At 45.1% G+C, this 27792-nt stretch overlaps 1 protein-coding gene across 4 annotated transcripts in view; it reads left to right on the forward strand.

Annotated features, from left to right (window-relative positions):
- LOC124035744 (myosin heavy chain, skeletal muscle, adult-like) overlaps positions 1 to 27792 on the forward strand; it is a 250637-nt gene that overhangs the window by 14002 nt on the left and 208843 nt on the right. For all 4 annotated transcript variants that reach the window (XM_046349375.1, XM_046349379.1, XM_046349376.1 and 1 more), the window contains exon 4: positions 23666 to 23739. In XM_046349375.1, coding sequence (XP_046205331.1) covers positions 23666 to 23739 — 74 coding nt within the window. The remainder of the gene's footprint in view (positions 1 to 23665; positions 23740 to 27792) is intronic.

Genomic DNA, 27792 nt, shown 5'->3' on the forward strand with positions numbered 1-27792 from the left:
CGATGAGGATGTGGTGATTGACAGAGTCGAAAGCCTTGGCCAGGTCAATGAATACTTGGCTTTTCTAACTGCCTGTGTATATTGGTTTCTAGCTTCCCTGAAAAGTTGCATATCACAATACTGAATGAACACTTATTTTAACTTAATATAATACATAAATAAAATCAATTTAGCCTCAAATAAATAATAAAACATGTTCAATTTGGTTTAAATAATGCAAAAACAAAGTGTTGGAGTATGTGCCTTAAGAAAATATGTGCCTTCATTTTGTGACTAGGGGGCAGTATTTTCATTTTTGGAAAAATAACGTTCCCGTAGTAAACAGGATATTCTGTCAGGACAAGATGCCAGAATATGCATATAATTGAAAGCTTAGGATAGAAAACAATCTGAAGTTTCCAAAACTGTAAAAATATTGTCTGTGAGTATAACAGAACTGATGTTGCAGGCGAAAGCCTGAGAAAAATCCAATCCGGAAGTGCCTCATGTTTTGAAAGCGCTGCTTTCCAATGCGTCCCTATTGAGCAGTGAATGGGCTATCAACCAGATTACACTTTCTCCGTATTCCCGAAGGTGTCTTCAGCATTGTGACGTAGTTTTACGCATTTATGTTGAAGAATACCCGTAAGCGGCTACATTGCGCAAGTGGTCACCTGATGGCTCCCATAGTGACTTTCGCGTAAAATACAGAGGTTGCCATTATTCCAATCGGTCCTACTGAAAAACTAATTGTCCCGACGGATATATTATCGAATAGATATTTGAAAAACACCTTGAGACATGATTATAAACAATGTTTGCCAAGTTTCTGTCGATATTATGGAGCTAATTTGGAATATTTTTCATCGTTGTCGTGACTGCAATTTCCGGTCGATTTCTCAGCCAAGCGTGAAGAACAAACGGAGCTATTTCGCCTACAAAAATAATATTTTTTAGAAAAAAGGAACATTGGCGTTCTAACTGGGAGTCTCTTGAGTGAAAACATCCGAAGTTCATCAAAGGTAAACGATTTAATTTGATTGCTTTTCTGATTTCCGTGACCAAGTTACCTGCTGCTAGCTGGACAAAGTGCTATGCTATGCTAGGCTATCAATAAACTTACACAAATGCTTGTCTAGCTTTGGCTGTAAAGCATATTTTGAAAATCTGAGATGACAGGGTGATTAACAAAAGGCTAAGCTGTATCTCAATATATTTAATTTGGGATTTTCATGAATAGGAATATTTTCTAGGAATATTTATATCCGTTGCTAATTAGTGTCAGATGATGACAATGGTCCCGTTCACGGGATGGGGTGTCACTAGAGGTTAAGAAAGCTTACGTTTAAGTTCCTTGCTCAGAACATGAGAACATATGAAAGCTGGTGGTTTCTTTTAACATGAGTCTTCAATATAGTTTTAGGTTGTAGTTAATATAGGAATTATAGGACTTTTTTGTTTTGTTTTTACCTTTATTTAACTAGGCAAGTCTGTTAAGAACAAATTCTTATTTTCAATGACGGCCTAGGAACAGTGGGTTAACTGCCTGTTCAGGGGCAGAACGACAGATTTGTGCCTTGTCAGCTCGGGGATTTTAATTTACTAGTCCAACGTTCTAACCACTAGGCTACCCTGCCCTCTCTATACCATTTGTATTTCATTAACCTTTGACTATTGGATGTTTTTATAGGCACTTTAGTATTGCCAGTGTAACAGTATAGCTTCCGTCGCTCCTGGGCTCGAACCAGGAACACAACGACAACAGCCACCCTCGAAGCAGCGTTACCCATGCAGAGCAAGGGGAACAACCACTCCAAGTCTCAGAGCGAGTGACGTTTGAAACGCCATTAGCGCGCACCCCGCTAACTAGCTAGCCATTTCACATCGGTTACACCAGCCTAATGGTAGCCTGCTGCCTACCATCGCTCATTCAGACTGCTCTATCAAATCATAGACTTAATTATAACATAATAACACGCAAAAATATGAGCCGTAGGTCATTAATATGGTTGAATCCGGAAACTATCATCTCGAAAACAAGATGTTTATTCTTTCAGTGAACTACGGGTGGCATCCATAAGTCTAAATATTCCTGTTACATTGCACAACCTTCAATGTTATGTCATAATTACGTAAAATTCTGGCAAATTAGGCGGCTCAAACTGTTGCATATACACTGACTGCGTGCAATGAACGCAAGAGAAGTGACACAATTTCACCTGGTTAATATTGCCTGCTATCCTGGATTTCTTTTAGCTAAATATGCAGGTTTAAAAATATATACTTCTGTGTATTGATTTTAAGGAAGGCATTGATGTTAGGTACACATTGGAGCAACGATACGCACCGCATCGATTATATGCAATGCAGGACACGCTAGATAAACTAGTAATATCATCAACCATGTGTAGATAACTAGTGATTATGATTGATTGATTGTTTTTTATAAGTTTTTACAAGTTTAATGCTAGCTAGCAACTTACTTTGCCTTACTGCATTCGCGTAACAGGCAGTCTTCTCATGGAGTGCAATGTAATCAGGTAGTTAGAGCGTTGGACTAGTTAACTGTAAGGTTGCAAGATTGAATCCCCCAAACTGACAAGGTAAAAATCTGTCAGGTAACCCACCATTCCTAGGCCATCATTGAAATTAAGAATGTGTTCTTAACTGACTTGCTTAGTTAAATAAAGGTGTAAAAAATAATAATAATTCAATAAATACATATATAAAAATAAAGAAAAAATTGGCCCTAATTAATCGGCCATTCTGATTAATCTGTCGACCTCTAGTTGTAATGCTACTGGAATGTTATTGGTTATATATATCTCATCTGTTCATCTATCTTACCGTACAGTAATGTCTGCTGTGGGCTACTGCCTGTGGATGTTAGGGAACCTGCAGACCCAGCCTAGTCCTCCTAATCAGCCCTGATAACAGAGAGGGAGTGAATAACCCAGACTCTGTTTACTGAAACCTCTGAGCATCTATTCATCCCAAACTCTCTCCTCTCCTCCCGGGCTTCAGCACAACTGGACCCAGCTGCTCCCTAGCTGTGTGAAGTCCAGCCCTGCCCAGTACCTGCTGACTGACTGACCACAGGGCTGGGTGAAGCAGGGTTGTGGGAGATCGCTTTCGTTTATTCAGATGAGTTCATCTGATTCATCATACAGTACTTAGAATCCCCCAGAACTAGAGCATATTCATACTGTTGAGGTAAACAGGATGTTGAGTTGTCCCTCATACTCTCTGTATTAATGCATGTTGCAGGTAATTGGAGAAAAATGGGGCTTTGTGAGGGATGAAGTAGGATTTCCATAGGCTGTGATAGGTATTGTCTGTGAAAAGCAGTTAAACTATGCGAGGTGGAGAGGTCAAGTTGCGTGGGTGTTGACATCTTATGTTTGTGGTGTTCTAAGACGACGTGTTTGGATATTTTATATGTTATTGTAAGCAGCATGGAACATGAAGAGGCACTGGCAATGTCTACTACTCTCCTGTGTGTGTGTGTGTGTGTGTGTGTGTGTGTGTGTGTGTGTGTGTGTGTGTGTGTGTGTGTGTGTGTGTGTGTGTGTTTTTAGATTATAGCAGCAGTAAACCCTACAGTGTCTCCTCTCAGGCCCAGCAGTTGTACCTGTGTGACAGGAAAAGCAGTCAGGTCGTTCCTCTTCCAACCAGCAGACCACCTGTGTTCAACACCCACGTACAAACGCATACACAAGGTATAACCATAGGTCATCATGAAAGAAAAGCCATACCTTGGCTTGGGCCTATTTTCCCATTTATTTTAGCCATATTGGTATGTCTTCATTTAGTTTCACTCTCATTCCATATGGAGAATATTCTGCTCTTGTTCACAGGAGCGCTGGGTTTTTGTAGACTACCCTGGGTATAAACACATGGATTATCTTTTGAAAGGTAATAAGACTTTCTCACAAAGTAGATTTGGAGACTTTTTCAGACCTCTGCTCCGCCTATTAAAGAACACCGAAATCTACATTACACAGCATTTTGCACGTCCAAGGAGATTTGTAAGACATTTTACAGCTCAGGTCTCTCCCTACTGTAGTGAAAGAGGCTGCTAATGGGCTTTGTAGTGTTGTGATATTGTGCAACCTTGTTGGTCAAATTCTTGGACTACAGCTATACAGGTTTGTAAACACCAGTGATACTTTTGTGTATATATAGTGTATGTGGACACCCCTTCAAATGAGTGGATTTGGCTATTTCAGCCACACCCATTGTTGACAGGTGTATAAAATCGAGCACAGTCATGCAATCTCCATAGACAAACATTGGCAGTAGAATAGCCTTAATGAAGAGCTCATTGACTTTCAACGTGGCACCGTCATAGAATGCCACCTTTCCAACAAGTCAGTTTGTCAAATTTCTGCCCTGCTAGAGCTGACCCGGTCAGTGCTGTTATTGTGAAGTGGAAATGTATAGGAGCAACAACGACTCAGCCGCGAAGAGGTAGGCCACACAAGCTTACAGAACGGGACCGACGAGTGCTGAAGCGGGTAAAAATCGTCTGTTGTCGATTGCAACACTCACTACCAAGTTCCAAACTGCCTCTGGAAGCAACGAAGCACAAGAACTGTTCGTCAGGAGCTTCATGAAATGGGTTTCCATGGCCGAGCAGCCATAAATAAGCCTAAGATCACCATGCGCGATGCCAAGGGTCGGCTGGAGGGATGTAAACCTTGCCGCCATTGGACTCTGGAGCAGTGGAAATATGTTCTCTGGAGTGATTAATCACTTTTCACCATCAGGCAGTCCGACAGACGAATCTAGGTTTGGCGGATGCCAGGAGAACGCTAACTGCCCTAATGCATAGTGCCAACGGTAAAGTTTGGTGGAGGAGGAATAACGGCCTGGGGCTGTTTTTCATGGTTCGGGCTAAGCACCTTAGTTCCAGTGACGGGACATCTTAACGCTACAGCGTACAATGGCATTTTAGACAATTCTGTACCCAACATCAGTGCCTGACCTCACTAATGCTCTTGTGACTGAATGGAAGCAAGTCCCCGCAGCAATGTTCCAACATCTAGTGGAAAGCCTTCCCAGAAGAGTGGAGGCTGTTCTAGCAGCAAAAGGAGGGATCAACTCCATATTTTGGAATGAGATGTTTGACGAGCTGGTGTCCACATTCTTTTGGTCATGTAGTGTATCTGAGGAAGACCATTCATTGGGAACTTTGTTGTATTGCATCATGTTTAGAGGTAGCAAAAAGTGATGACATTCTTTTTATATTCACTGCAACCCTTGTCCAACCCTGCTTATCCTCCTAGACACTCACTGAGGCCTGGAGAGAAGTTCTGCCTCTGCCCACTGGTCATAACAGACCAGGGTTTATAGAGAACCAAATAAATAGATAAAGATGGAGTGTAAATTACACCTGGTTTCAGTGGGCTGCCTTGGAGGATAGAGCTGAACGAGCCTGCTGAGGTAAAAGGAGCTGGCTGTGTTTCTCTACAAGCAGAGAGAAGGAAGGCCTCCTGAGCACTATGAATAATGAAACAGTTGACTGCTCTGTACAGATTTCACATGTCATAAAAATGGCTTTTTAGTTGCTGTTAGACCTCTTACCTGTCTGCTAGGCTTACACAGGTTCGGGCGTTTGTGAAGGGCTCACAGGGAACGCTCCCTCATGCCTCATAGACCGCTTTCCAGTAACCGAAGGAAACTGGGTCTTGTATGGGAGGAGATGGAGGGCTAAGGCCTGTTAGGACACCCACAGCAAGCTAAGACAGACGGCGGCCATCTTTGAGCCTACTGTAAGAATTACATTTCAGTGTATGAATGTGTTTTACTGTGTATTGCTAAAGCATATGTGCTGCGGTAAGTTTCAGAAGTCGGGGGTGATGGATGGTTTTGTTGGTTTGACTAATTCTGTTTCAGTTTTGTGGTGGTGGGTTGCGGTAGGCCTCTGTCTCCCTGTCAAAATCATATCAGATTAGCTCCAGTTGTCACCCACACACATTCAAGATGGTGGGAAAGGTGAAATGGCTGAATACTTTATTTATGAATCTCCACACAGTGGATTGAGGAGTGCGTTATTATTCCACAGAGGTTCCTCTCAGACACCGAGCAGTTTACCCATCTGTAATATCAACATGGCTTTGGAAGGAACTCACCCTGTCTTATACTGTGCACACTGACTACCTATCACCAATGCTGGCTGATTGATAGCTCTCTCTCTCACGTTCTCTCTTTCTCTCTCTGTCTCTCTCTGTCTCTCTCTGTCTCTCTGTCTCTCTCTGTCTCTCTCTGTCTCTCTCTGTCTCTCTCTGTCTCTCTCTGTCTCTCTCTGTCTCTCTCTGTCTCTTCTCTCTCTCTCTCTTTTCTCTCTCTTTCTTTCTCTCTCTCTCTCTTTCTCTCTCTTTCTCTTTCTCTCTCTTTCTCTCTCTGTCTCTCAATTCAATTCAAGGGGCTTTATTGGCATGGGAAACATGTGTTAACATTGCCAAAGCAAGTGAGGTAGATATAATATAAAAAATAAATATATAATAAAGTGAATATATAATATATCTCTCTCTCTCTGTCTCTCTCTGTCTTTCTTTCTTTATTTCAATTCAATTTGCTTTATTTGCATGATGTAACAATGTACATATTGCCAAAGCTTATTTTGGATATTTACAATATAAAAATGAGAATCAAATTGTCAACGGGACAACAGTAACAACAATAACCAAGTGTCAAAATAACCATACATTCAACAATAACAATAAGTATACAGTAGAGGACATGTGCAGGTTGTTTGGTCTGTCAGACACTGTCCCTCATCTTATGGCAGGCAGCAATGTAGTGCGCTACCAACACACAGCTCTCTGCGTCCTCCCCCAACAGGATGGGTAGCCTATACTCCGCAGCGAGGTCTTTGAAACCTTGAATAAGGGTTTCAAATTTGGGAAAATTACACTCTAATTGTTTTATATTTTTGACATTTTGTCAGGAAATGCAGCTCCGTCTCAGGTTCTGCTGTTGTGCAGTGGTTGCACAGCCTTTCCTCTACAGGGAGCCAGGATTTCCTGTGTCTACCCTTCTCAATGGCAAGGCTGTGCTCACTGAGCCTGTACTTCGTCAAGGTTTTTCTAAGGTTTTGAACAGTAACCATGGTCAAATATTTAGCCACGGTGTACTGTCGATTTAGGGCCAGATAGCACTGCATTTTGCTTTGTGTTTGTGTTTCCCAATAAGCAATATAGTTGTGTTTTGACTGTATCGTAATTTGGTTTATCCTGATTGATTAGATGTTCTGGTCCTGAGGCTTCAGTGTGTTAGTAGAACAGGTTTGTGAATTCAGCCCTAGGACCAGCTGGATGAGGGGACTCTTTTCTTTGCTCAGCTCTTGGCATTGCAGCGCGTGGTAATGATATGAGAGGGGGTCACTGTATTTTAGATGTTTCCAAAACTGAATTGCTCTTTTTTGAGTTTTTATTATTAGTGGATATTGGCCTAATTCTGCCCTGCATGCATTGTTTGTAGTTTTCCTCTGGACATGTAGGAGAATCTTACAGAACTCTGCATGCAGGGTTTCAATGGGGTGTTTGTCCAATTTGATGAAATCTTGTTTTGCAAGTGGACCCCACACCTTGCTGCCATAAAGTGCAATTGGTTCAATGACATATTAAATTAGTTTTAGCCAAATTTTAATAGGTATTTCAATTTGAATTAGCTTTTTAATGGCGTAGAATGCCCTGCGTGCTTTCTCTCTCAGCTCATTCACTGCCTCATTAAGGTGTCCAGTTGAGCTTATTTTTAAACCTAAGTAATTGTAGTGTGTGCAGTATATATTTTGTACCAATTGAGAACTTTGGTCTAATTCCCTGAGATCTGGATCTTCTCTGGAAAATCATTATTTTAGTATTTTTGGGGTTTACTGCCAGGGCCCAGGTCTGGCAGTACTGCTCTAGCAGGTCCAGGCTGTGCTGTAGGCCATGTGCTGTGGGTGACAGCAGGCATAGGTAATCTGCGAAGAGTAGGCATTTAACTTCTAAACGGTGGAGACTAACACCAGGGGCTGAGGATTTTTCTAGAATAGTGGCCAATTCGTTAATGTAATTATTGAAGAGTGCAGGGCTCAGATTGCAACCCTGGCGAAGGCCCCGCCCTGGTTAAAGAATTCTGTTATTTTCTTACCAATTTTAATGCTGCACATATTGCCAGTATACATTGATTTAATTATGTCATATGTTTTACCCCCTACACCACTTTCAATAACTTTGTAGAACAGTCCTGTATGCCAAATAGAATCAAATGCTTTTTGGAAGTCTAAAGCAAGCGTATATTTTGGTATTATTTTGGTGGACATGTTTATCTTATCAGGGTGTGTAGGGTGTAAATATGATGTGCAAAGTTTTGGTATAAATCCAATTGGGCTTTTACTCAAGACATTGTGCTTATTAAGGAAGTTTAGAACTCTTACATTTATCATACTACAGAAAACCTTCCCCAGGTTACTGTTCACACAAATGCCTCTGTAATTGTTAGGGTCAAATTTGTCTCCGTTCTTAAAGATTGGGGTTATGAGTTCTTGATTCCAGATGTCAGGGAAATAACCTACACTCAGGATCAAATTAAACAGTTTTAAAATAGCCAATTGAAATTTTGCACTAGTAAGTTTGAGCATCTCATTTAGGATGCCATCGGGTCCGCATGCCTTTTTTAAATTTGAGAGCTTGAAGTTTTTTATAGAGCTCCTGGTCTCTCTATCGGTCTCTCTCTCTGTCTCTCTCTCTGTCTGTCTTTCTTGGTCTCTCTCTCTCTCTCTCTCTCTCTCTCTCTCTCTCTCTCTGTCTTTCTTGGTCTCTCTCTCTCTCTCTCTCTCTCTCTCTCTCTCTCTCTCTCTCTCTCTCGGTGTCTCTCTCTATTGGTGTCTCTCCATTTATCTTGTTCTCTCTTTCTTTTTCTCTCTGAAGCATGAGCTGATATCCTCCTTTGAAAAGGTAATGATCCTGGTGTGTTGAGATTATGGATGTGCGCTGCACAATGTAATGGCCCGGCTTTTTCTTGCCTGCCGCATACTAATCCCACAACTGAAGGAATGAGATGACACCTGCAGGGAGCTGTGTGTGAGCCGCAGCCCCACATGAAAGAGTGGCCATTAAAAATGATCAAAGGAATTACAGCACTCTGCCGCACAACACTGCTCTCACGCCTGGCTAGGTGTACATCCCTGTGCCTGTCCATACACACACACACACATACACATACACACACACATACACACACACATACACATACACATACACATACACATACACATATACACACACACACCAATTAGTATCTCTGTCTGATGGAACTTTTCCATGTGATCTCTGTGGAAATGTCCTCACTCTAAGTTGCCCTAGGCTTTCTACAGACCCTGATACACCCACACTTGCAGATAGGAGGAAATGGTGGACATGCAAATGCTCAAGAGTTTTCCATACCTCCACCACAAATGATTCATGACAACTGTTTCCCAATTGAATATTTATTTGCACTTTTCTTTATCAAGTAGCCACGTGTTATATCAACAAATATTTTGAAGGATTATTCGTCTGAATAGGGGGTTGTTTCTAGCATGATAATTGAATCGTGTTAAGATGTTATTAAAGCTGAATGAATACTAATGCTGTCTTATCTGCTGCTGATTTGAACTACAGTGAATCTGCTTGTATAGAGTTGCTAGTCAGAGCCTGATATCATGTGTGGACTGTGTCAATGACACTCATGGGGCTTGTAGGCTGTGTAGAGTAGAGTCTATACCTTCTCTTCATGTCTGGTGTCAGTCCATCTATCTTTCTTGTTATCTCTCTCATTAATACTTTTTCATTGTACTACTGCTGTGTCTCTCTCTGTCACTGTATTTATCTGTCTCCGCCATTATCTCTCTCGCTCTCCCTCTCTCTCACCTGATCCCTCTCCTCCTCTCTCCCCCTTTCTCTGTCTTCCTCGCCCCCTCTCTCTCTCGCTCTCCCTCTCTCTCACCTGATCCCTCTCCTCCTCTCTCCCCCTCTCTCTGTCTTCCTCGCTCTCCCTCTCTCCCCCTCTCTCTGTCTTCCTCTCCTCTCTCTCTCCCCCTCTCTCTGTCTTCCTCGCCCTCTCTCTCTCCTCTCCCTCTCTCTGTCTTCCTCTCCTCCTCTCTCCCCCTCTCTCTGTCTTCCTTGCCCCCTCTCTCTCTCGCTCTCCCTCTCTCCCCCTCTCTCTGTCTTCCTCTCCTCCTCTCTCCCCCTCTCTCTGTCTTCCTCGCCCCTCTCTCTCTCGCTCTCCCTCTCTCCCCCTCTCTCTGTCTTCCCCCTCCTCCTCCCTCCTCTCTCCCCCCTCTCTCTGTCTTCCTCTCCTCCTCTCTCGGTCTTTCTCCCTCTCCTCCTCTTTCTGTCTGTCCCTCTCTCCCAGGCAGGTCTCTCTCCTCTGCAGCGTGTCCATTTTGTGTGGCTACACAGTGTGAACTAGGCAGCTGCTCTTATCAGTGGGCCCAGTGTGGAGAGATGACATTTTACTGCAGCCAGTCAACCGCTCCGCTCCTTATAACACGTTCACTCTCCCTCTCAGAGTAGAGACACGCTGATAAATGCAATTTCATTTCTTTTAGAGACTCAGAATAATACTCTTTTGCTTTGTTAAATGGCCGCTCTGAAATGGCAACTGCTCCTAAATGTGGCGGCAGAATGATGAGGACGGAACTTTGATGACAAAGGGGAGTGGAGGAATGGAGAAATGGCTTTGGCCCGAGATGCAAAGCAGTTCTGAATTTTCTCATTGCAAGTGATTATTGTAGCAAGCATATATTATTTGATTTATTTTCTGTCATGAACATAGAGCGCTCCGAAGCTTAGAAAGATGGTTATCTTGGGGAGCCATTTTAGTAAAAGAATCCTCTCCTCTCTTCTGTCCCCTCCCTCCCTCTCTCAGCGGTCCATTTTAGAGCCACGCGGCTGCATGGTTTGGTGGGTAATTTCACTGCCTTTTCATGTGACTGAGGGTGAGGAGTCCTCCTCCATTAGGTAGTGTCTTCTTGTGATGTATGCGCAGAAAAGCAATCTGATGTTTATTCATGACTTTCAAGGCAATGCCTTAGCTGAGCCCTCTGATTTCCTTTTAAGGAACAAAACTACGTGAGATTGAGACTTCCGCTTAAAGGCACAGAGAGCCATCTTGTAGCACTTCTCCCTCCCTCTCTGTCTCTCTCTCATCTATCCCTCGTTTTTTCCAATCTTCTTTTAAATTCTCCCCCGATGTTATTTCTGTCAGCTTTAATTTACTTCACCCTCAGAAAAAAAAGATCACGTGGTTATTTCCCTGTTAATTTGAGAGAATGTTTCTGGAAGGGCAGCATGTTAATGAATCAGCACCACCATGAGACTAAATGGCCTTTTCTGGTCATGCACACAAGGGCACAGCATCCCTGGTGCTAGCTAGAGACTGCCCTCCCTACCCACTTTCTCCACCCTCCACCTCCCAGAACGTCAACCCACCTGCTCACAGTGCTGACCTATCATCCTGTACAGCTCTGTAGTAATCTCCAAGGCAAGCTAACGGCCGGTTGTTCGCACTACATTTTGTCTCCAAACCCAAATGAGCAATAAAGTAACCATAATTTGAAAAGCTAGTCCCTATTTGTCTTGTAAATGACTTTTTAATGATAATCAAGCCGCATCCATCCATCACGCCAGCACACGCCCATGCAGTTCTGTGATGGGACTCCTCCAATGGCCAAATGGTGTCTATTTATAATCCCAATGACCAAGTTGCAACAAAGCATAGCCTCAGTGCCCTGAGGCAGTAGCACCACCTGTCACGACTAGCAGGGCTGCTGCATAGCTCCTAAATGATGGCTCTTAGAAATGGGGGGGTTGGATGGGGGGCCCTGGGATCCATTGTGCAGCTCAGACCCCACACAGGAACATATACAATAGAGAATTGTCAGCACTTGTAAAACACTAATGTTGAGCACTGTTTTGTTTTGTGCAGGCCACACAGCATGTAGGCCATATTTTAACACATGAACCATTGAAAGCCCAAAAGAACCCCAACACCCCCCTTCTTCACCCCCACTCTCCCATGTTTGGGGGGAGCAGCTTATGCTTATTAACATGAGCCCGGTAGTATTTTAGGGCTGACCATAGAGGTGCACTGGAGCATGAGTGAGGCAAATGACTCCCTTTTGGACTTAACATATGTAATGTTGCACTAATCAACACGCGGCCCGGCGTTGAGCCGTGCATATTCCAAACTGATATTATACATAATGGAAATGTGGCGACCGCCGCAAATGCCAAAGAGAGCGAAGGAGCAGGGAGAGAGTAGGGAGAGCGAGGGGGCAGGGAGAGAGTAGGGAGAGCGAGGGGGCAGGGAGAGCGAGGGAGCAGGGAGAGAGGAGGAGGAGCGAGGGAGCAGGGAGAGAGGAGGGAGAGCGAGAGCTGGCGTAACCGACTGATTGTGGGGCTGTCAAGTTGATTTGCATGAAAAAGGGTGGGCTAATTGCAACATTTAGCTGCAGCGTGGTGATAATACAGAACAGGTTTACTGAAGGACACAGAGGGGCTTTTATTAACGCCAAGGATTTCCTGGGATTTTGGAGAAACGCACCACCACCTTCTGTTTCTGTATGAGCCATTCACAGCTACCACTCACCCACTGTCTGGCAGCCGTGGCATATCCATCACAACACACACACACACTGCCTGAATCACCGTTTCAGCACTCGCTGCTCACCAGTCAAACAGCCACACCATATTTATGTGTCATTACATTGACCAGCTCTGCAGAGATGGAGAAAGTAAAGTTAACTGCAGTGAAGGGCTAAGGCTGCTGAAAAGTGTTGCATGGGGGGGAGGAGGTGTTGGGGTTACTAGAGCTGCCGAAGGCAAGCCTTCTCTTTCTTCTCTTTCTTTAATAATGAATGATGGATGTTTCAAATTAGAAAACAGTGCTGAGAAAATCCAATTCAGTGGCGAGCTTTGGAAGGAGGGCATAAAGAATAAGCAGTGGACTTCTGTATTAAAGGTCTGTTTGCTCACAAAGTGACCGCTGGTGTATGATTTAACATGCCTGGTGTATGATTTAACATGCCTGGTGTATGATTTAACATGCCTGGTGTATGATTTAACGTGCCTGGTGTATGATTTAACATGCCTGGTGTATGATTTAACGTGCCTGGTGTATGATTTAACGTGCCTGGTGTATGATTTAACGTGCCTGGTGTATGATTTAACGTGCCTGGTGTATGATTTAACGTGCCTTGTGTATGATTTAACGTGCCTGGTGTATGATTTAACGTGCCTGGTGTATGATTTAACGTGCCTGGTGTATGATTTACATACGTGCCTGGTGTATGATTTAACGTGCCTGGTGTATGATTTAATAATATAATGGTGTATGATTTAACGTGCCTGTCATGTGTGCATACATTTACATATGGTGCCTGGTGTATGATTTAACGTGCCTGGTGTATGATTTAACGTGCCTGGTGTATGATTTACATACGTGCCTGGTGTATGATTTACATACGTGCCTGGTGTATGATTTACATACATGCCTGGTGTATGATTTAACGTGCCTTGTGTATGATTTAACGTGCCTGGTGTATGATTTACATACGTGCCTGGTGTATGATTTACATACGTGCCTGGTGTATGATTTAACATGCCTGGTGTATGATTTAACATGCCTGGTGTATGATTTAACGTGCCTTGTGTATGATTTAACATGCCTGGTGTATGATTTAACGTGCCTGGTGTATGATTTAACGTGCCTGGTGTATGATTTAACGTGCCTGGTGTATGATTTAACGTGCCTGGTGTATGATTTAACGTGCCTGGTGTATGATTTAACGTGCCTGGTGCATGATTTAACGTGCCTGGTGCATGATTTAACGTGCCTGGTGAAAATGTGCTCTATTATGTACCATTAACAAATCAACCAGGCCCCACCCAGAGTGGATCTGGGGCTCTCAACCAGTTGTCGTGGCCTTTGTCTTTCCTCACTACGCATTGATTTATAGACCATGCTCTTAATCACATTGGGGTGGAGGAACACGTTTGAGTGTGTGGTTATGTGCGTGTGTGTCTGTGCTTGTGAGGGGACGGGCGTTAGGACGTGGATCAATGCTTGGTAAAGCCTGTGGATCTGGTAATTTACCATTTGTTTATCTCTCTTCTCAACTCTATCTTTCCACAGACTTCATTCCTGTTTATTTCTCGCATTCTGTCTCATCTCTCCATCCCCTCAAGTTCAATTAGTTACGTCTCATTCTCCATCCCCCACTTTGGTACCCACTATTACGCTCTCATAAACCTCTACTCTTCATCCCTCTCTCCCCTCACTCCCCCATCTTTCTATCCTGTCTCCCCTGTCTCCCCGATCCTCCTGGTCCTTCTGCTGGTCTCTGATATGCATGGTCTCTTTGTGATGGCAGGAATCTGGCTCTAATGAAGCCAGCATGACCAGAGAGCAGCAGCGGCCAACCAGGAGGATGTCTGGCCTTTCACTTGCCGAACAGAGGGATTGGCTAATATCCCTGTCCACCACATTAAAAAAGAAAAGGAAAAATAGACATTTCTTTTTAATGATCCATTTCTTCTGAGCCGGGACGCAAAGAAGGCAAATCCATAAAGTATGGAGAAATCAAAATGGAATAATAGTGGTGTTATAGTTGTAAAAGACACATTTCCTCTGTGTTCTCGCTGTGATCGGCGTAATGCTCCAGATTGGCACTGAAAAAAGGGTTCATGATTTTGGCCTTTGGGACGAGGAAAGAGGTCTTCAAGGTCCTCTATGGCGTCTTTTGTGCCAGTCATTTAAAAGACTGGACATAAGAGAGGAACAACTGCTGGAGTTACAATCCAACTCCCCTAGCAAGAGGAGGGTTAGTAGCTAAGTTACTGCAGCTTCACCCAGCTATGCTACTCTCTTTATGAGTGCATGTGAACATGATTCACTGCAGTAGGAAGGACATTACTTGCACACACACACATGAACTCGCACCCACTCAGGTGTCAGGTAGGCTACACTGCCGTAAAAAGCAGTGTTTCCCAGTAAAGTTGGCCATATATTTCACTGCGGCGTGAAAGTGTTATTCTAGGTTGGATTCACAAGTTCAACACGGCTGGTCTGTAGACTACCACAGCTGTAGGGATTGTGTGTGTTTTTTATCTTTGGTGTTTGGATTTATATTGAGGAATTTTATATGCTTGTGATTTTTTTTTTCATTACAATGGCGAGTTTAAAAAGGTTTGGGCTGGATGGAGGACAGCTCGGAGTAGTACATGTTAGTTTTATTTGCGCTGTGGCCTTGTATGAATGATTCGAGCAGTGTTCAACTGGGCCTCGTGCGTATAGTGTTTAAACAGCTACAGATGCAGGTCTGTGTGCCTCAGAGAGCCTTTGTTTAAGTTGGCTACCTCTTTTGAGCAGTTCCTCTAACTTCAGCCGTGGGATTTGCCAAAAAAACCTGAAGAAATGTCTCTTTCGATCCAATTAAGTCTGTCATTGCCCTTTAGCAGTAAACTGTGGAGGCAGCAAATTTTTTCCTCAGCCAGCAGAGGTCATATTGTTATGCATCTCCCAGCCTATGTCTATTCTTATGAGCGGACCTCTTGCCTTTTCTCATCTCATTCTCATTCTGAGGCCGTTTGGATGGGTGGGGAGTTCTGGGCCGACAGGGTTCTCCTGATAGAACTGTAAATTCTGTGGAACACGTAACTTGAAGTGCTTCCCCTTGTCGGTTTGAGCGGCTTAGGTCTTATTAGATCAGGGCTGCAGTAGATCCATTAGGCCAGGGTTAGGCTCACCTCTGGGATGGACTCTGGCTGGCCAGCATGCAGCGCTGCACTGTGCCTCTGGCAGCTGTTGGGTGTCAATGACAGAGAGAATATGGCCAAGTAGAATCAGCATTTCCTTCGACTGAAACAGCTATGATGGGAGGATGCAGCCTAGGTGTGCCTATGAGCCAGGGGATTGGCGAGGTAGATTCTATTTGGCAGCTGTATACCGGAGAAAGATAATAGACACCTGCATTGTTTGCTGTTTGGGGTTTTAGGCTGGGTTTCTGTACAGCACTTTGAGATATCAGCTGATGTACGAATGGCTATATAAATAAATTTGATTTGATTTGATTTGATAGAAACAGAATCCATGGTAGAATCCATGGCAGAGGGTTGTGGTGGTTGTAAAAGCTGTGGTGGAGGTGATTAGGGGAGTCCGCAGTAGATAGTGGGAGTAGTAGTGGTGGCTGAAGCTGTGATGATGAGTATGTATAGGAGGGAGACAGTAGTAGTGCTGGATGAGATGGTACAGTACAGTAGCAGCAGCAGCATGGGGACTACAGGCAGCCTGCTGCTGTAATGAGAGAGTGAGCTGTCAGAGACACGCGTGTAATGGCTCCCCTGCCAGCTTCCCGGTTCAGGCCCTATGGGATTCAGCACAGACACTCAGTTTCTCTCTCTCGCTCCCTGGCTCTCTCTCTTAGGCCTGATCAGAGACCATGTCAGGCCTCTCATATCCTCCCAGCTGCTGTCTTCTTAGCTCTCTCACACACACACATACACACACACACACACACACACACACACACACACACACACACACACACACACACACACACACACACACACACACACACACTCTCTCTCTCTATCTCTCTGTCACCTTCTCACTCGGCACACAAACTGAGAATGGACATTAAGGTAGTACATCTCCCAGGCTCTCCTTTCTTCCTCCCCTTCAGTCAGCCTGTGTGTACTGTACAGCTCATTTCAGGGGAGTCTATTCCCAGTGAAGAGGGCAGGCAGCAGCTTCACATGGGGCCAGCCAGTATAGTCACGCAGTGATGTCACAGTGTCTATATTTATATCTCTCTCTGACAACCACTCTGCTGTAAGCACTGCTCTGCTGCTGTAGCACGTCCATGGTCAGCTGACGACTACTGTACACCACCTCCTGCTAGTCCAAGGTCATTTTCACTAGGCCTCCCTCCCAGTCACTCATTAAGACCAGATGGAGAGTTGAGATGTAGCTAAGGTATAGTCTACTGTACGAGTTACAACAACTAGTATGAAGACTAGCTTGTACTGTATGAGGGCCCAGTTCAGGGATATCTATTGCTCTCTGTTGATATTGAGGATGCAACATGCATTTCAGGATAATTTCTCATACTGTTCTAGCAGAGGAATGGAGTCTGAATCAGACCCTCCACAGCCTCATCTGTAAATGCCCCCCTATGCAGCTCCGCTGTTATGACAGTCATGCTAATAACATCCTCTACCCAACTTTAAAGGCTTATTATCATATTGTCCCGAATGATTGACAGTTGACCGTCACGCTAGTTTATATTAAGCCAGTGAGACAGTGCGGGTCACCTCGATCGCCTCAGTGACACCGTATTAATACTAATCTGATAGAATTACCAGGAACCAATTAATGTGCAGGCCTGGACTGGGCAGCGGTTCAAGAGATGGTGTTAGCTCTCAGCTGGGCCTGAGCTGTAGCACACACAGTGGTGCAGATTTAACAGTAGGCAGCGTTCCCCGTAGCCGCACGGCGTAGTGTGAGAGGCCACAAGGTGAAGCGGTGCTGCTGTGGAAATGTTTAGGTGAGGTTCCAGTGCCCCTGTTTGGCCTAACGCACACTCATTAGTCAGAGAGAAAATGAGGGAGAAGAGGAGAGTGGTTAGTAAACCAGGAGTTCAGTTTAGCTGTGTGTATTAACACTACAGGCATGGTGGAGAAGGGTTGTTGAGGGCTCTTTGGGATGTGCTGGAGAGCATCCGAGTGTATCAGTCTATTTGAGGTGCAGACACTCTCACTCAATAACATCAAGCATGCTTACCTGCTGCCTAATGCTCATGCTAATTTGCTTATTTTAATATCCACTGATTTTCTCTTTCAGCCCCTGTGAATGGTAGCAGTGAATTATAGACTGCGACACAGTGACTCTGTCCCAATGATTCCCACAACGTATTCTGGGAAATCCAGGTCTAGGAGGCTAGAGGCTGTGGGTTGTTGTGGGGGGACTCCCCTGGATGTAAGGCAGACTGACCATGTAACAATATACCCTGCTAAGACCCACTGACCCCAACAACCAAGGGTTCGCCTGAAGAAGAGTGCGAGTCCTGAAATAACAGTGTTGAGCCTGGGACTGATCCTGATACCTGAGAAGGCCTGTCTGGTTGTGTACGGTCATCAGTCACTTGGAGGATATAGTCACATTGTCACCTCTTTAATGGTAGCACAGAGACATGCAGCTGTACGTTTACTACAAAGGCCTTGAGGCTGTAAACCTCTGGCTGGTGACTGGGCTACACATGGTGACGAGCCCCACGGTGCTAGGCACCTGAAATGTGCTTTAGGTGTCAGTGTGTCAACCCTATTCACAATGGAACAATAGTGCACTGGATGGAGTTAAGCATGTGATAGCTAGGCTATTTAGGGAGTATGCCTGCCTACCCATGTGTCCAATATAATGGTTATTTCATTCATGAATACATAGTTTATTAGGCTATATTAAAGCTGGTAGAGGAGGAGGAAAATACTCTTCATCATAAGTGAGGTCATCTGATAGTTGTATTTCAAGTGACCAAGTGTCTCTCTGGTCACTTTGGCCACATCCCAGTTGAACACAGGTCATCTGCTAACTAAGTTATTTACCAATGATAGAATCTTCTAGACTTTTCATCTACAGTTTGGTACAGTATGTGTGTACCACTGAAACCAGGCTGTAGTGTCTCTGTCCCCCTCCCCATGCACTGTGCCATGCCTGGCCTCTCTGTGCTGCAGTAGGCGGGTAATGACCTAGGGGGACAGGCTGCTCTGCTCTGGAGGTACAGTGGCAAGAGAAAGTATGTGAACCCTTTGGAATGACCTGGATTTCTACATAAATTGGTTATCAAATTTGATCAAATCAAAGTTCATTTGTCATGTGCGCTGAATACAACAGTGAAATCCTTACTTACAGGCTCTAACCAATAGTGCAAAAAAGGTATTAGGAAAACAATATGTAGTTAAAGAAATAAAACAACAGTAAAAAGACAGGCTATATACAGTAGCGAGGCTATAAAAGTAGCGAGGCTACACACAGACACCGGTTAGTCAGGCTGATTGAGGTAGTATGTACATGTAGATATGGTTAAAGTGACATATATGATGCATATATGATGAACAGAGATTAGCAGTAGCATCTGATCTTAATCTAAGTCACAACAAAACAGTGTGCTTAAACTAATAACACACAAATTGTTTTTTTCTTGACAACATTGAGAGATCTCAGAAGACCTAAGATGAAGAATTGTTGACTTGCATAAAGCTGGAAAGGGTTACTAAAGTATCTCTAAAAGCCTTGATGTTCATCAGTCCACGGTAAGACAAATTGTCTGTACTGGATAAAGTTCTGCACTGTTGCTACTCTCCCTAGGAGTGGCCGTCCTGCAAAGATGACTGCAAGAGCACAGCGCAGAATGCACAATGAGGTTAAGAAGAGTCCTAGAGTCAGCTAAAGACTTACAGAAATCTCTTGAACATGCTAACATCTCTGTTGACGAGTCTATGATATGTAAACACTAAACAAGAATGGTGTTCATGGGAGGACACCATGGAAGAAGCCACACTGCTGTCCAAAAAAACATTGCTGCACATCTGAAGTTTGCTAAAGTGCACCTGGATGTTCCACAGCGCTACTGGAAAAATATTCTGTGGACAAAGGAAACCACAAGTTGAGTTGTTTGGAAGGAACACACAACACTATGTGTGGAGAAAAAAAGGCACAGCACATCGACATCAAAACCTCATCCCAACTGTAAAGTATGGTGGAGGGAGCATCATGGTTTGGGGCTGCCTCAGGGTCTGGACAGCTTACTATCATCGGTGGAAAAATGAATTCCCAAGTTTATCAAGACATTTTGCAGGAGAATATAAGGCTATCTGTCCGCCATTTGAAGCTCAACAGAAATTGGGTGATGCAACAAGGCAACGACCCAAAACACAGAAGTAAATCAACAACAGAATGGCTTCAATAGAAGAAAATACGCCTTCTGGAGTGGCCCAGGCAGAGTCCTGACCTCAACCCGATTGAGATGCTGTGGTATGACCTCGAGAGCAGTTCACACCAGACATCCCAAGAATATTACTGAACTGAAACAGTTTGGTAAAGAGGAATGGTCCAAAATTCCTCCTGACAGGTCTGATCCGCAACTACAGAAAACGTTTGGTTGAGGTTATTGCTGCCAAAGAAGGGTCAACCAGTTATTAAATCCAAGGGTTCACATACTTTTCCCACCCTGCACTGTGAATGTTTACACACTGTGTTTAATAAAGACATGAACACGTATAATTGTTTGTGTGTTATTAGTTTAAGCAGAATGTGTTTGTCTATTGTTGTGAATTAGATGAAGATCAGATCAAATTTTATGACCAATTTATGCAGAAATACAGCTCTTTCCAAATAGTTCACATACTTTTTCTTGCCACTGTACAGAGGAAAGTGGCTCTACTTTTATAGCAAGATGACCTTCTCTCTCAAGGTCAAGTGGTGTTGGAGGGTAGAATGACTAAAAGCTCCCCAAAACCTGCCTGCCAGCCAGCACTGAGATGAAGTGCCTTAGACCACTGCGCCACTCAGGTGGGTTTCCAGTGTGACTCCCAAATGATGAAATGGAAGGACTAGTAAGTGGTAAGGGGTGTACCCTGCTGCATAATGAAGAGTCCCCTTATGCATATTAATATGAGCACTCTGCATAATGCCTACACCATGTGACACACTCAGTAGCACACAGTCATCCTGTCGGTTAGGCTTTATCTTGCCCACGTTTCACCACTATTATTTATGTCCACATTCCTCCATACAGGGATCCCCTACCTCTTACCCATCAGCCCCACCCTCACCCATCTTAATTCCTCCGCCCCCGGCTGCCAGCCTCGTTCCCACACACTCCCCCCTTACACACACTCATGACTTCTTCAAACATACGGCGGAGGTGTGTGCGATGCCAAACGAGAACCTCGTTACCTCCCCTCCCTCTTGGCTGGCTGGTGGAAAGCTTTTGGAAGAACTACAGCGACATCTGCATGTGCTGCGGCTGCAGAGCGCCAGGCTGATACCCGCTATGCTGCGCCGGGCTTCTCCTGCCAGACTGCTCCCCGCCGTACCGCCCCTCCGCCCACACTACCCCTCCGGCTCTCATTACTCAAATGACTAAACAACGCTAATTGTGCGGCGTGTGAAGCTCGCTTCATTTGAATATTCCTGCATATGGCCTGAGGGGATTTGCCTCGCAAGGGGACGGACCTAGCCAGGAAGTCTTGAAGTTTGGGCATCCACAATTAGCTGAGCCAGGCGGGCGCTGCTCTCTCTGCAAGGGGCTTATTTTACCTGGAGTCACGCCGTTTCTTTTTTCTTTTGAATTAAACGACACAGCGAAGATCAGATCCTCCTTTATTTGGGGTTTAAAGGCCTCAACATTCTTAGTAACTTTAACTGAATTTATGATGGGAAAAAAATCCTTATTTTTATATATATATATATATATATATATCTTAAAAAAAAAAAAATTTTGATTATCATATTGAAAATTGACAAAGTGTGAGAAATAAAAGATGATAAAAATAAACATCTTTAGCAAAGTCCCACGATTGGTTTTTATGTTGAACTGAAACAGACGGTGGGGGGAGACAGAAACGGTCCACAATCTGTACACCTTAATTAATAGTGTGTGTGTGTGTGTGTGTGTGTGTGTGTGTGTGTCTTGGGAGCCAACAATGCACCCCTTGTGTCCCATCACAAAAGGACAGAGGGGGAGGGGAGGGGGGGAGATTTCTGGAATCAGAAACAATAGATTAATCGCCTGTAATGATCTAATACAGGCAATCAGAGTCCAGGCAAGCATATTAATTTGCGCATAAATTACACAACATTTATTTTTCAGATCGGGGGGGGTTAGCATGTGTGGGCGGTTGGTTTTGTCTTTTCCCAGGGACATCATGGTGAAGGTTTGCGACAGAATGCCCCCAGCGATTCCCACGCCTATCCCTGTGCCGCAAGTCACCAGGTTTCAGCTCCCCTGGTCCCACACCCCGACCTGCTGGCGCTGCCCGCCCGCTGCCAGTCGCAGCTTGCCGCCTTGCCAAGTAGAGAATGTTAAACCATTACAGCAGGTCAAACATAATTAAGAGCAAAATGCCCGCTTCCTCATCAACATGATTTTGTTGTATTAATGATATCCAGAGATCACAGAAAACATATTTGTGATTTGTTCTCCGCTAAGTCTTCTGTGAAAAAATAGGGGGGAAAAATCCATTCTGTGACAAGATGCTGTAATTAAAGGGATTACATTTTTTTCCAAATCGTCCTGCAATAATTGACTATAACCATAGATATCCACATCATTTACATACACACACACACACATACTGTATGTATGACGAGTCCTTGCTGCGCAGATTGGAAGACACTCAATTAATCCGAGTTGGAAAGGTTGAGCGCGCCCACTTTTTTTAATTAACGTTGAATTAAAACGAATTGGCAGGTTGCCGGAAAGCAGGCGCACGGCTTTGAAGATTGCCATCGCATAATGAGTCGCTCTTTCCTTTTTTACACTTTGGGTTCCTCCATTCCCACTCCCTCGCTCTCCGCTGCCAGTTGCCAATGTGCCTTAGCGATTTAATGATATGCAAATGAAATATGCATAAAAGCATTCTGCTGAAGGATGATTAAGCACAGAGGACATTAGCCTGTGCCCGCCACAGTGTCTGTTGTCTCCTCTCCATTCCGCTTCGCCCGGCGCCAACGACAGACACCACTGGAACAAAGCTCAATACTAATTATAGGAGAACACTAATAATATCCAATTGAGAGAAATTAAATTCCAGGCAGGGTATATTCTCACTCCTGTTTTGTAAGATCCACATCCAGAGAAGTGAAGGCAAAGTCCCCAGAGCTGAGGACTGGAGCTGTAGAGAGCAGAGAGGAAAGGAGAGGAGGCAGAGACCAGGTTTTCCAGGATAGCACTTGAAGAGACTAGCATTGCCAAGCATTGCAGGAGCTTTTCTCTGCTTGTTTGTTAGTAGTGTTGCATTATTTGAATGCTGTCTTATTAAAGAAGGAAGGAAAATATCCCCCCTTTCTCAATTTCTCTCTCAATTTCCCCCCCCTTTCTCCCTCCTGTTTTCTGCTGCGAGCTCTCATTTTTTGGTAATCCATTTGTGTAATGAAGACGTGGCGCAATTAACATCCCGCATGGAATTAAATAAAAGGCCGATCATCCAAACCTCATTAGCTCCGAAAGATTATAATATCCACACGCGTTCCGCCGTGAAGGTTACGGGAAAAAACACAACAGAATTAAGAATTAAACCTTTAATTGTGTATATTTGCATCGCGGTTTAAGCGACCGCAGCTTAGATGCCCAAAAAGATGCCACCATCCATACCAGCCTTTCCTTACTGGTGGCAGCCTGGCTCTGACATCTTGGTGGTGTATGCCAAGACAGTGTAGGAAGCACAAAGATCTTATAATCCCTCCCTTTGGATGGCTTCTTCAATTATTCATATTCCACAACCGTGCCCTGTTGTCCAACAAGAGGTGAAAAAAAGTTTAGGATATCCATTTGTGATGGCCGATGGCTGATGTTGATTTCTTTCTCGCTAAATGTTATAATTATTCCGGTGCAATTAGTGAACTTAACGAAACCCTCCAATCTGTCTGTTTGCAGCGGCGCCTATCCTTGGCTCTGTGCCCGATGCCAGTGGACCTCGCGGGAACCACGGCAACGTTCCTCCGGACTCCGTAAGTACCAAGACCCGCGACCCGAACCGGTTGGTACCCCATCTGCATCTGTTCCTCATAGTTTACCCCTTCCACTTTACGCCAATAAAAACACTGGAAGGGTGGAGTTTGGTAGTTCCTTTGGTTGGTTGGCAAGGAGGGGGCAAACTAAAAAGCGTGGGTGAGGGGTGCCGAAAGTGTTCCCAAGGCCCCCCTACCCCAGCCTGGAAGAGTTGCAGGCAGGCCAGCTGAGGTAGGGTATCTCCTCCACAACCCACCAGTGTGTGTGTCTGCAGCGGGGGCTGCTGCTTCTGTCCCCCTGCCTCCTGTGCCCCTGCCCCCTCCACTGAGTTCCAGCATGTCTGTTGTCTGTGTGGCATCCCCCTCGCCTCAATCTGGTTCCCATACTGGTGGATGCTGTATAGAGCCTACAGCCTGAGCCATTCATCTCCCTGGTGATTGCTGTGAATGTAGATAAATCACACACACACACACACACACACACACACACACACACACACACACACACACACACACACACACACACACACACACACACACACACACACACACACACACGCGCCTGCCTCTCTGGCATAGCTTTGCTTGCTGCTGAAGTAGATTTTCATTCGTTCTGTTTTTGCCTTTTATTATATATATTTTTTCAAGAAGTTGTTCCTGTCACGCATAAATCCCACACACCTGGAAGAAACCATGATGCGCGATAAGTTTTTCTTTGGCGAAAAACAAAAAGTACAATTTAAACGAACGCAGAGAGAAAAGTAAATGATTTCCTGTCTGTCCGCTGATTATAATTTGTGTTGGCGGTTCATTAGTATGCATATTCATGTTTGCAGTTTTTTTTCTTTTTGTGTGTGTGTGTCTTTGTAAACAGCTGCTGTTGAGACCTTGGCACAGTCCCTCAGGTCCTTTCTTCCTCCCTCCTCTCTTATGGCAGACGATTGGCAGGTTGGCAGCATCTGCGGCAGGGAGGCAGGCAGCAGTGCCCATGGTAGACATTCCTCACTGCAGTGCCTGCCAGCTGGCTTGATGAGAGCTGGAGGAAAATGGTGTGGTGGGGGGGTTGGCACATAAACCCGCTTCACACACTCCCCTCCCCACAGAACAGCTTGCCGCTTTTGTTTTGTCTTGTTTTCCCCTCTTTGTTTTGTTTGTAATCTTTCCCGTTCCTTTCATTCCGTCCGTCGCGCTAATTAACAGAGCAAACTTTTGTTGTTCTAATTAGTCATTTGAAACACTTGATAGTCTTTGTTTGCACTTGGCTTTCTTTATCTTTGCCAAGCGACCCACGACGGGTGCCCAATCGTGTTGATTTGCTCTTGATCGTTGTGTACCATCTCTCGCCCCCTTCCATTTTTCCGCGACAGATGCCACCGCGTTCCCGCTGGTACACCTCTCGAAGATCGTGGGTACCGAATCACCACCGCTTCCCGGGCATCCTCAGAAGCGGTGACTTTCCCGCAAATCCGTAACGCCACCTTCCAGATAGACATGGTGCCTTTTCATCGCCTGTGTTTTCCTAGGGTGCGCCGTGACTGCCGATGAGCAGGTTGGCATGGCGTACGCTGCCTGGCTGGCTGGTCGGTTGCCTGGCACAGGGGGTTGTGCTTGAGAAGGGAGAGCAAGAGAGAGAGAGAGGGAGGCGCTTATTTTTGTCCCACCCCCCAGTCATCTCTAGGACAACACCACAAGCTGCAAGTTTCTCTGTGTTGGTTGTTCTCAAATTTCCACTTCCCCCACCAGTCCCTTGTGGCAGAGCCCATTTCCTTCATCTCCCCTTGTCCCTGGCATCCTGCGCTGTGGGCCACCTATCGTCTTTTGTTTTTTGTTTTCAAGCCGATACGTCCTCCCTCCAATCCTTGCCACCATGCTATGCCAAGCGCTCCATCCCAACCCCCAAGGTGTCCCCTGAAATTCCTCCAGGTGCACCGCTCTTCTCTTCCCATCGTCAGAAGGCTCCTTCTGTAATCTGGGGCAGCAGATGTTCTCCTCTTCTCCTCTGCGGTGGCGTTGACTTGACGTTGAGCCTTGGCTCCAGAACCCCATCCGCATCCGCACTCTAACTTCTACCATTTGTAAAACACCCACCCTCCCCAATAAAGTCCCAACCCTGGCGTGGCACTAGCTACCAAATCAGGCGGGGGTCTTTTCGTCTCCCTGTCTACATCTAGCTGCCTACCCCCGAGAGCGAACGCGAGTCCGCCCTGGCGCTACCACTGAATGGATGGCACTGTGCCAGCTTCTCTCTGCCATCATCTGCATTCGCTGCTTGTTTCTCTCGCTCGCCCACCCCCTCTCTTCTGTCTCTCCTTCTCTTACCCTCCCCTCCTTCTCCGCCCGAATCCCCCTTTTGTTCTATAGGCTTGACATTAATTAACATGCGGGTTAATTGACTCTAAAAGCTGATTAATTGCTCTTAACATCTCCCATAGACTGGCTAGCTTTGTGTCGCGCCCCGCGCCCCCTCCTGCCTGGCACCGTCTGTGCCTCTACCTTGCCCTAGCTAGCCTCCAAGTTGGCTGGTGCTAGTAGAGGAGCAGAGAGATAGCCAGCCCTGCAGCCAGCAGCTCTGGTATAGTGTAGTGTTATAGACGTGAGTGAGCAGTGCCCCTACCCCACTGTACACTGGGAAGGATCTCAGGCTGCTTATTGGACTATAGCTGATCGCAGTTGACGTTTTGCTGTCTGATCCCACCGCAGGATGTTGCAATGGCATTTTGTTATAAATAATCAAAGTCCTCCTGCAATCACCTCCCACCCCTTTTTCTATCTACCCTTCTCCTCCCTTTTTCACCCTCCCCCTCTCTCTCTCCACTCTTTCCGTCCCTCTCTCTCTTTCTGTCTCTAAACTAACACTTTCACACCAGCAGATACCAACTCTCCTGTCCTGTCTTGCCTTTTCACTCTTTTCTATGACCATCTGTTTAGCTTTTTTCCCATTTTTTAAAACGAACTTCGAGGATTAAATGGATAACGAATCAAAGTTGTAAATAAATTGCCATATTTTTGGTCGGTTTTCTAATAGCGCTCCTTATGTACCGTGCGGTAATTATCTTTTCTCTCTTGTCGTTAGCGGTTTCGGGGAACCTCGCTGAGAATTAGCCTGAATTATCTACATCTGTCATATTTGATTAGGTAATTATCTTGGCCACACCACTTTCTGTCTTATTTTTTTCTGGTCGTTCTGAACGGAGCTGATGAGGTTAAAAATGAGAGACAGAGCGGGTTTTAATTATTAAATAATATGCCCCCCTCTCTCTGAAAGGGGTCTGCCAAGTGCCGTTAATTAGCCAGGCTGCTGCTCGCATTAATAGTCAAGGTAGAACAGACTCATTAAGACACAGCAACACTCTCTCCCTCTCTCTCTCTCACGCACACACACAGCCAGGTTACCAGGTGCCTCAGGATATACAGTAGGCTTGCTCCTTTAGTCTATCATTCCCCCTCTCTCCCTGCCTGTGTTTAGATTTGATATGGGTCTGGTCGTAAGCTGTTTAATTGCTGATGTTCTTAGTGTTGACTCTTTTCCCTGCGATCTCCCTGTTCTGTCTTTTGGTGGGGCGGAGAGATCCCTCGCAGCGGCTTCGTCTGGCGCTGGTGTTTTGGGGAGGCTGCGATAGGATGGTGAGACGGGGCGCTGGCACACCACTCCACAGGGCTGAATCACGCTATTCTCTCCTCTTTCACACCCTTTAGTTTTTCCCCCATTATTAAATAAAAAGGAGCATGAGGCAACTGAGGCAACAAGAGGCATCCATTATGCAAATTAAATGCTATTTGCATAATGTCTTACGCCAGGAAATGCAAATGGAGCGTATAATTTATGAGCTCCTGCGTCTGTCTCAGTGTTCCCATAACTTACAAAGAGGATATTTTTGTTCTACACCCTCTCTTCTCCCCTCATCTCCAGGCTGGCACAGACACACACAGTCTCACACACACCATACCCATACAAAACAAGCACACACTCTATTCTCACAAAAGGGTTGGTGGCTGTGTGTACCATGGCTGGCAGACTGATGGGGGATAAGGAGGCAGGCTAAGGAAGGGAAG

Source organism: Oncorhynchus gorbuscha, linkage group LG05 (assembly GCF_021184085.1).
Source record: "Oncorhynchus gorbuscha isolate QuinsamMale2020 ecotype Even-year linkage group LG05, OgorEven_v1.0, whole genome shotgun sequence".
Classification (NCBI taxonomy): domain Eukaryota; kingdom Metazoa; phylum Chordata; class Actinopteri; order Salmoniformes; family Salmonidae; genus Oncorhynchus; species Oncorhynchus gorbuscha.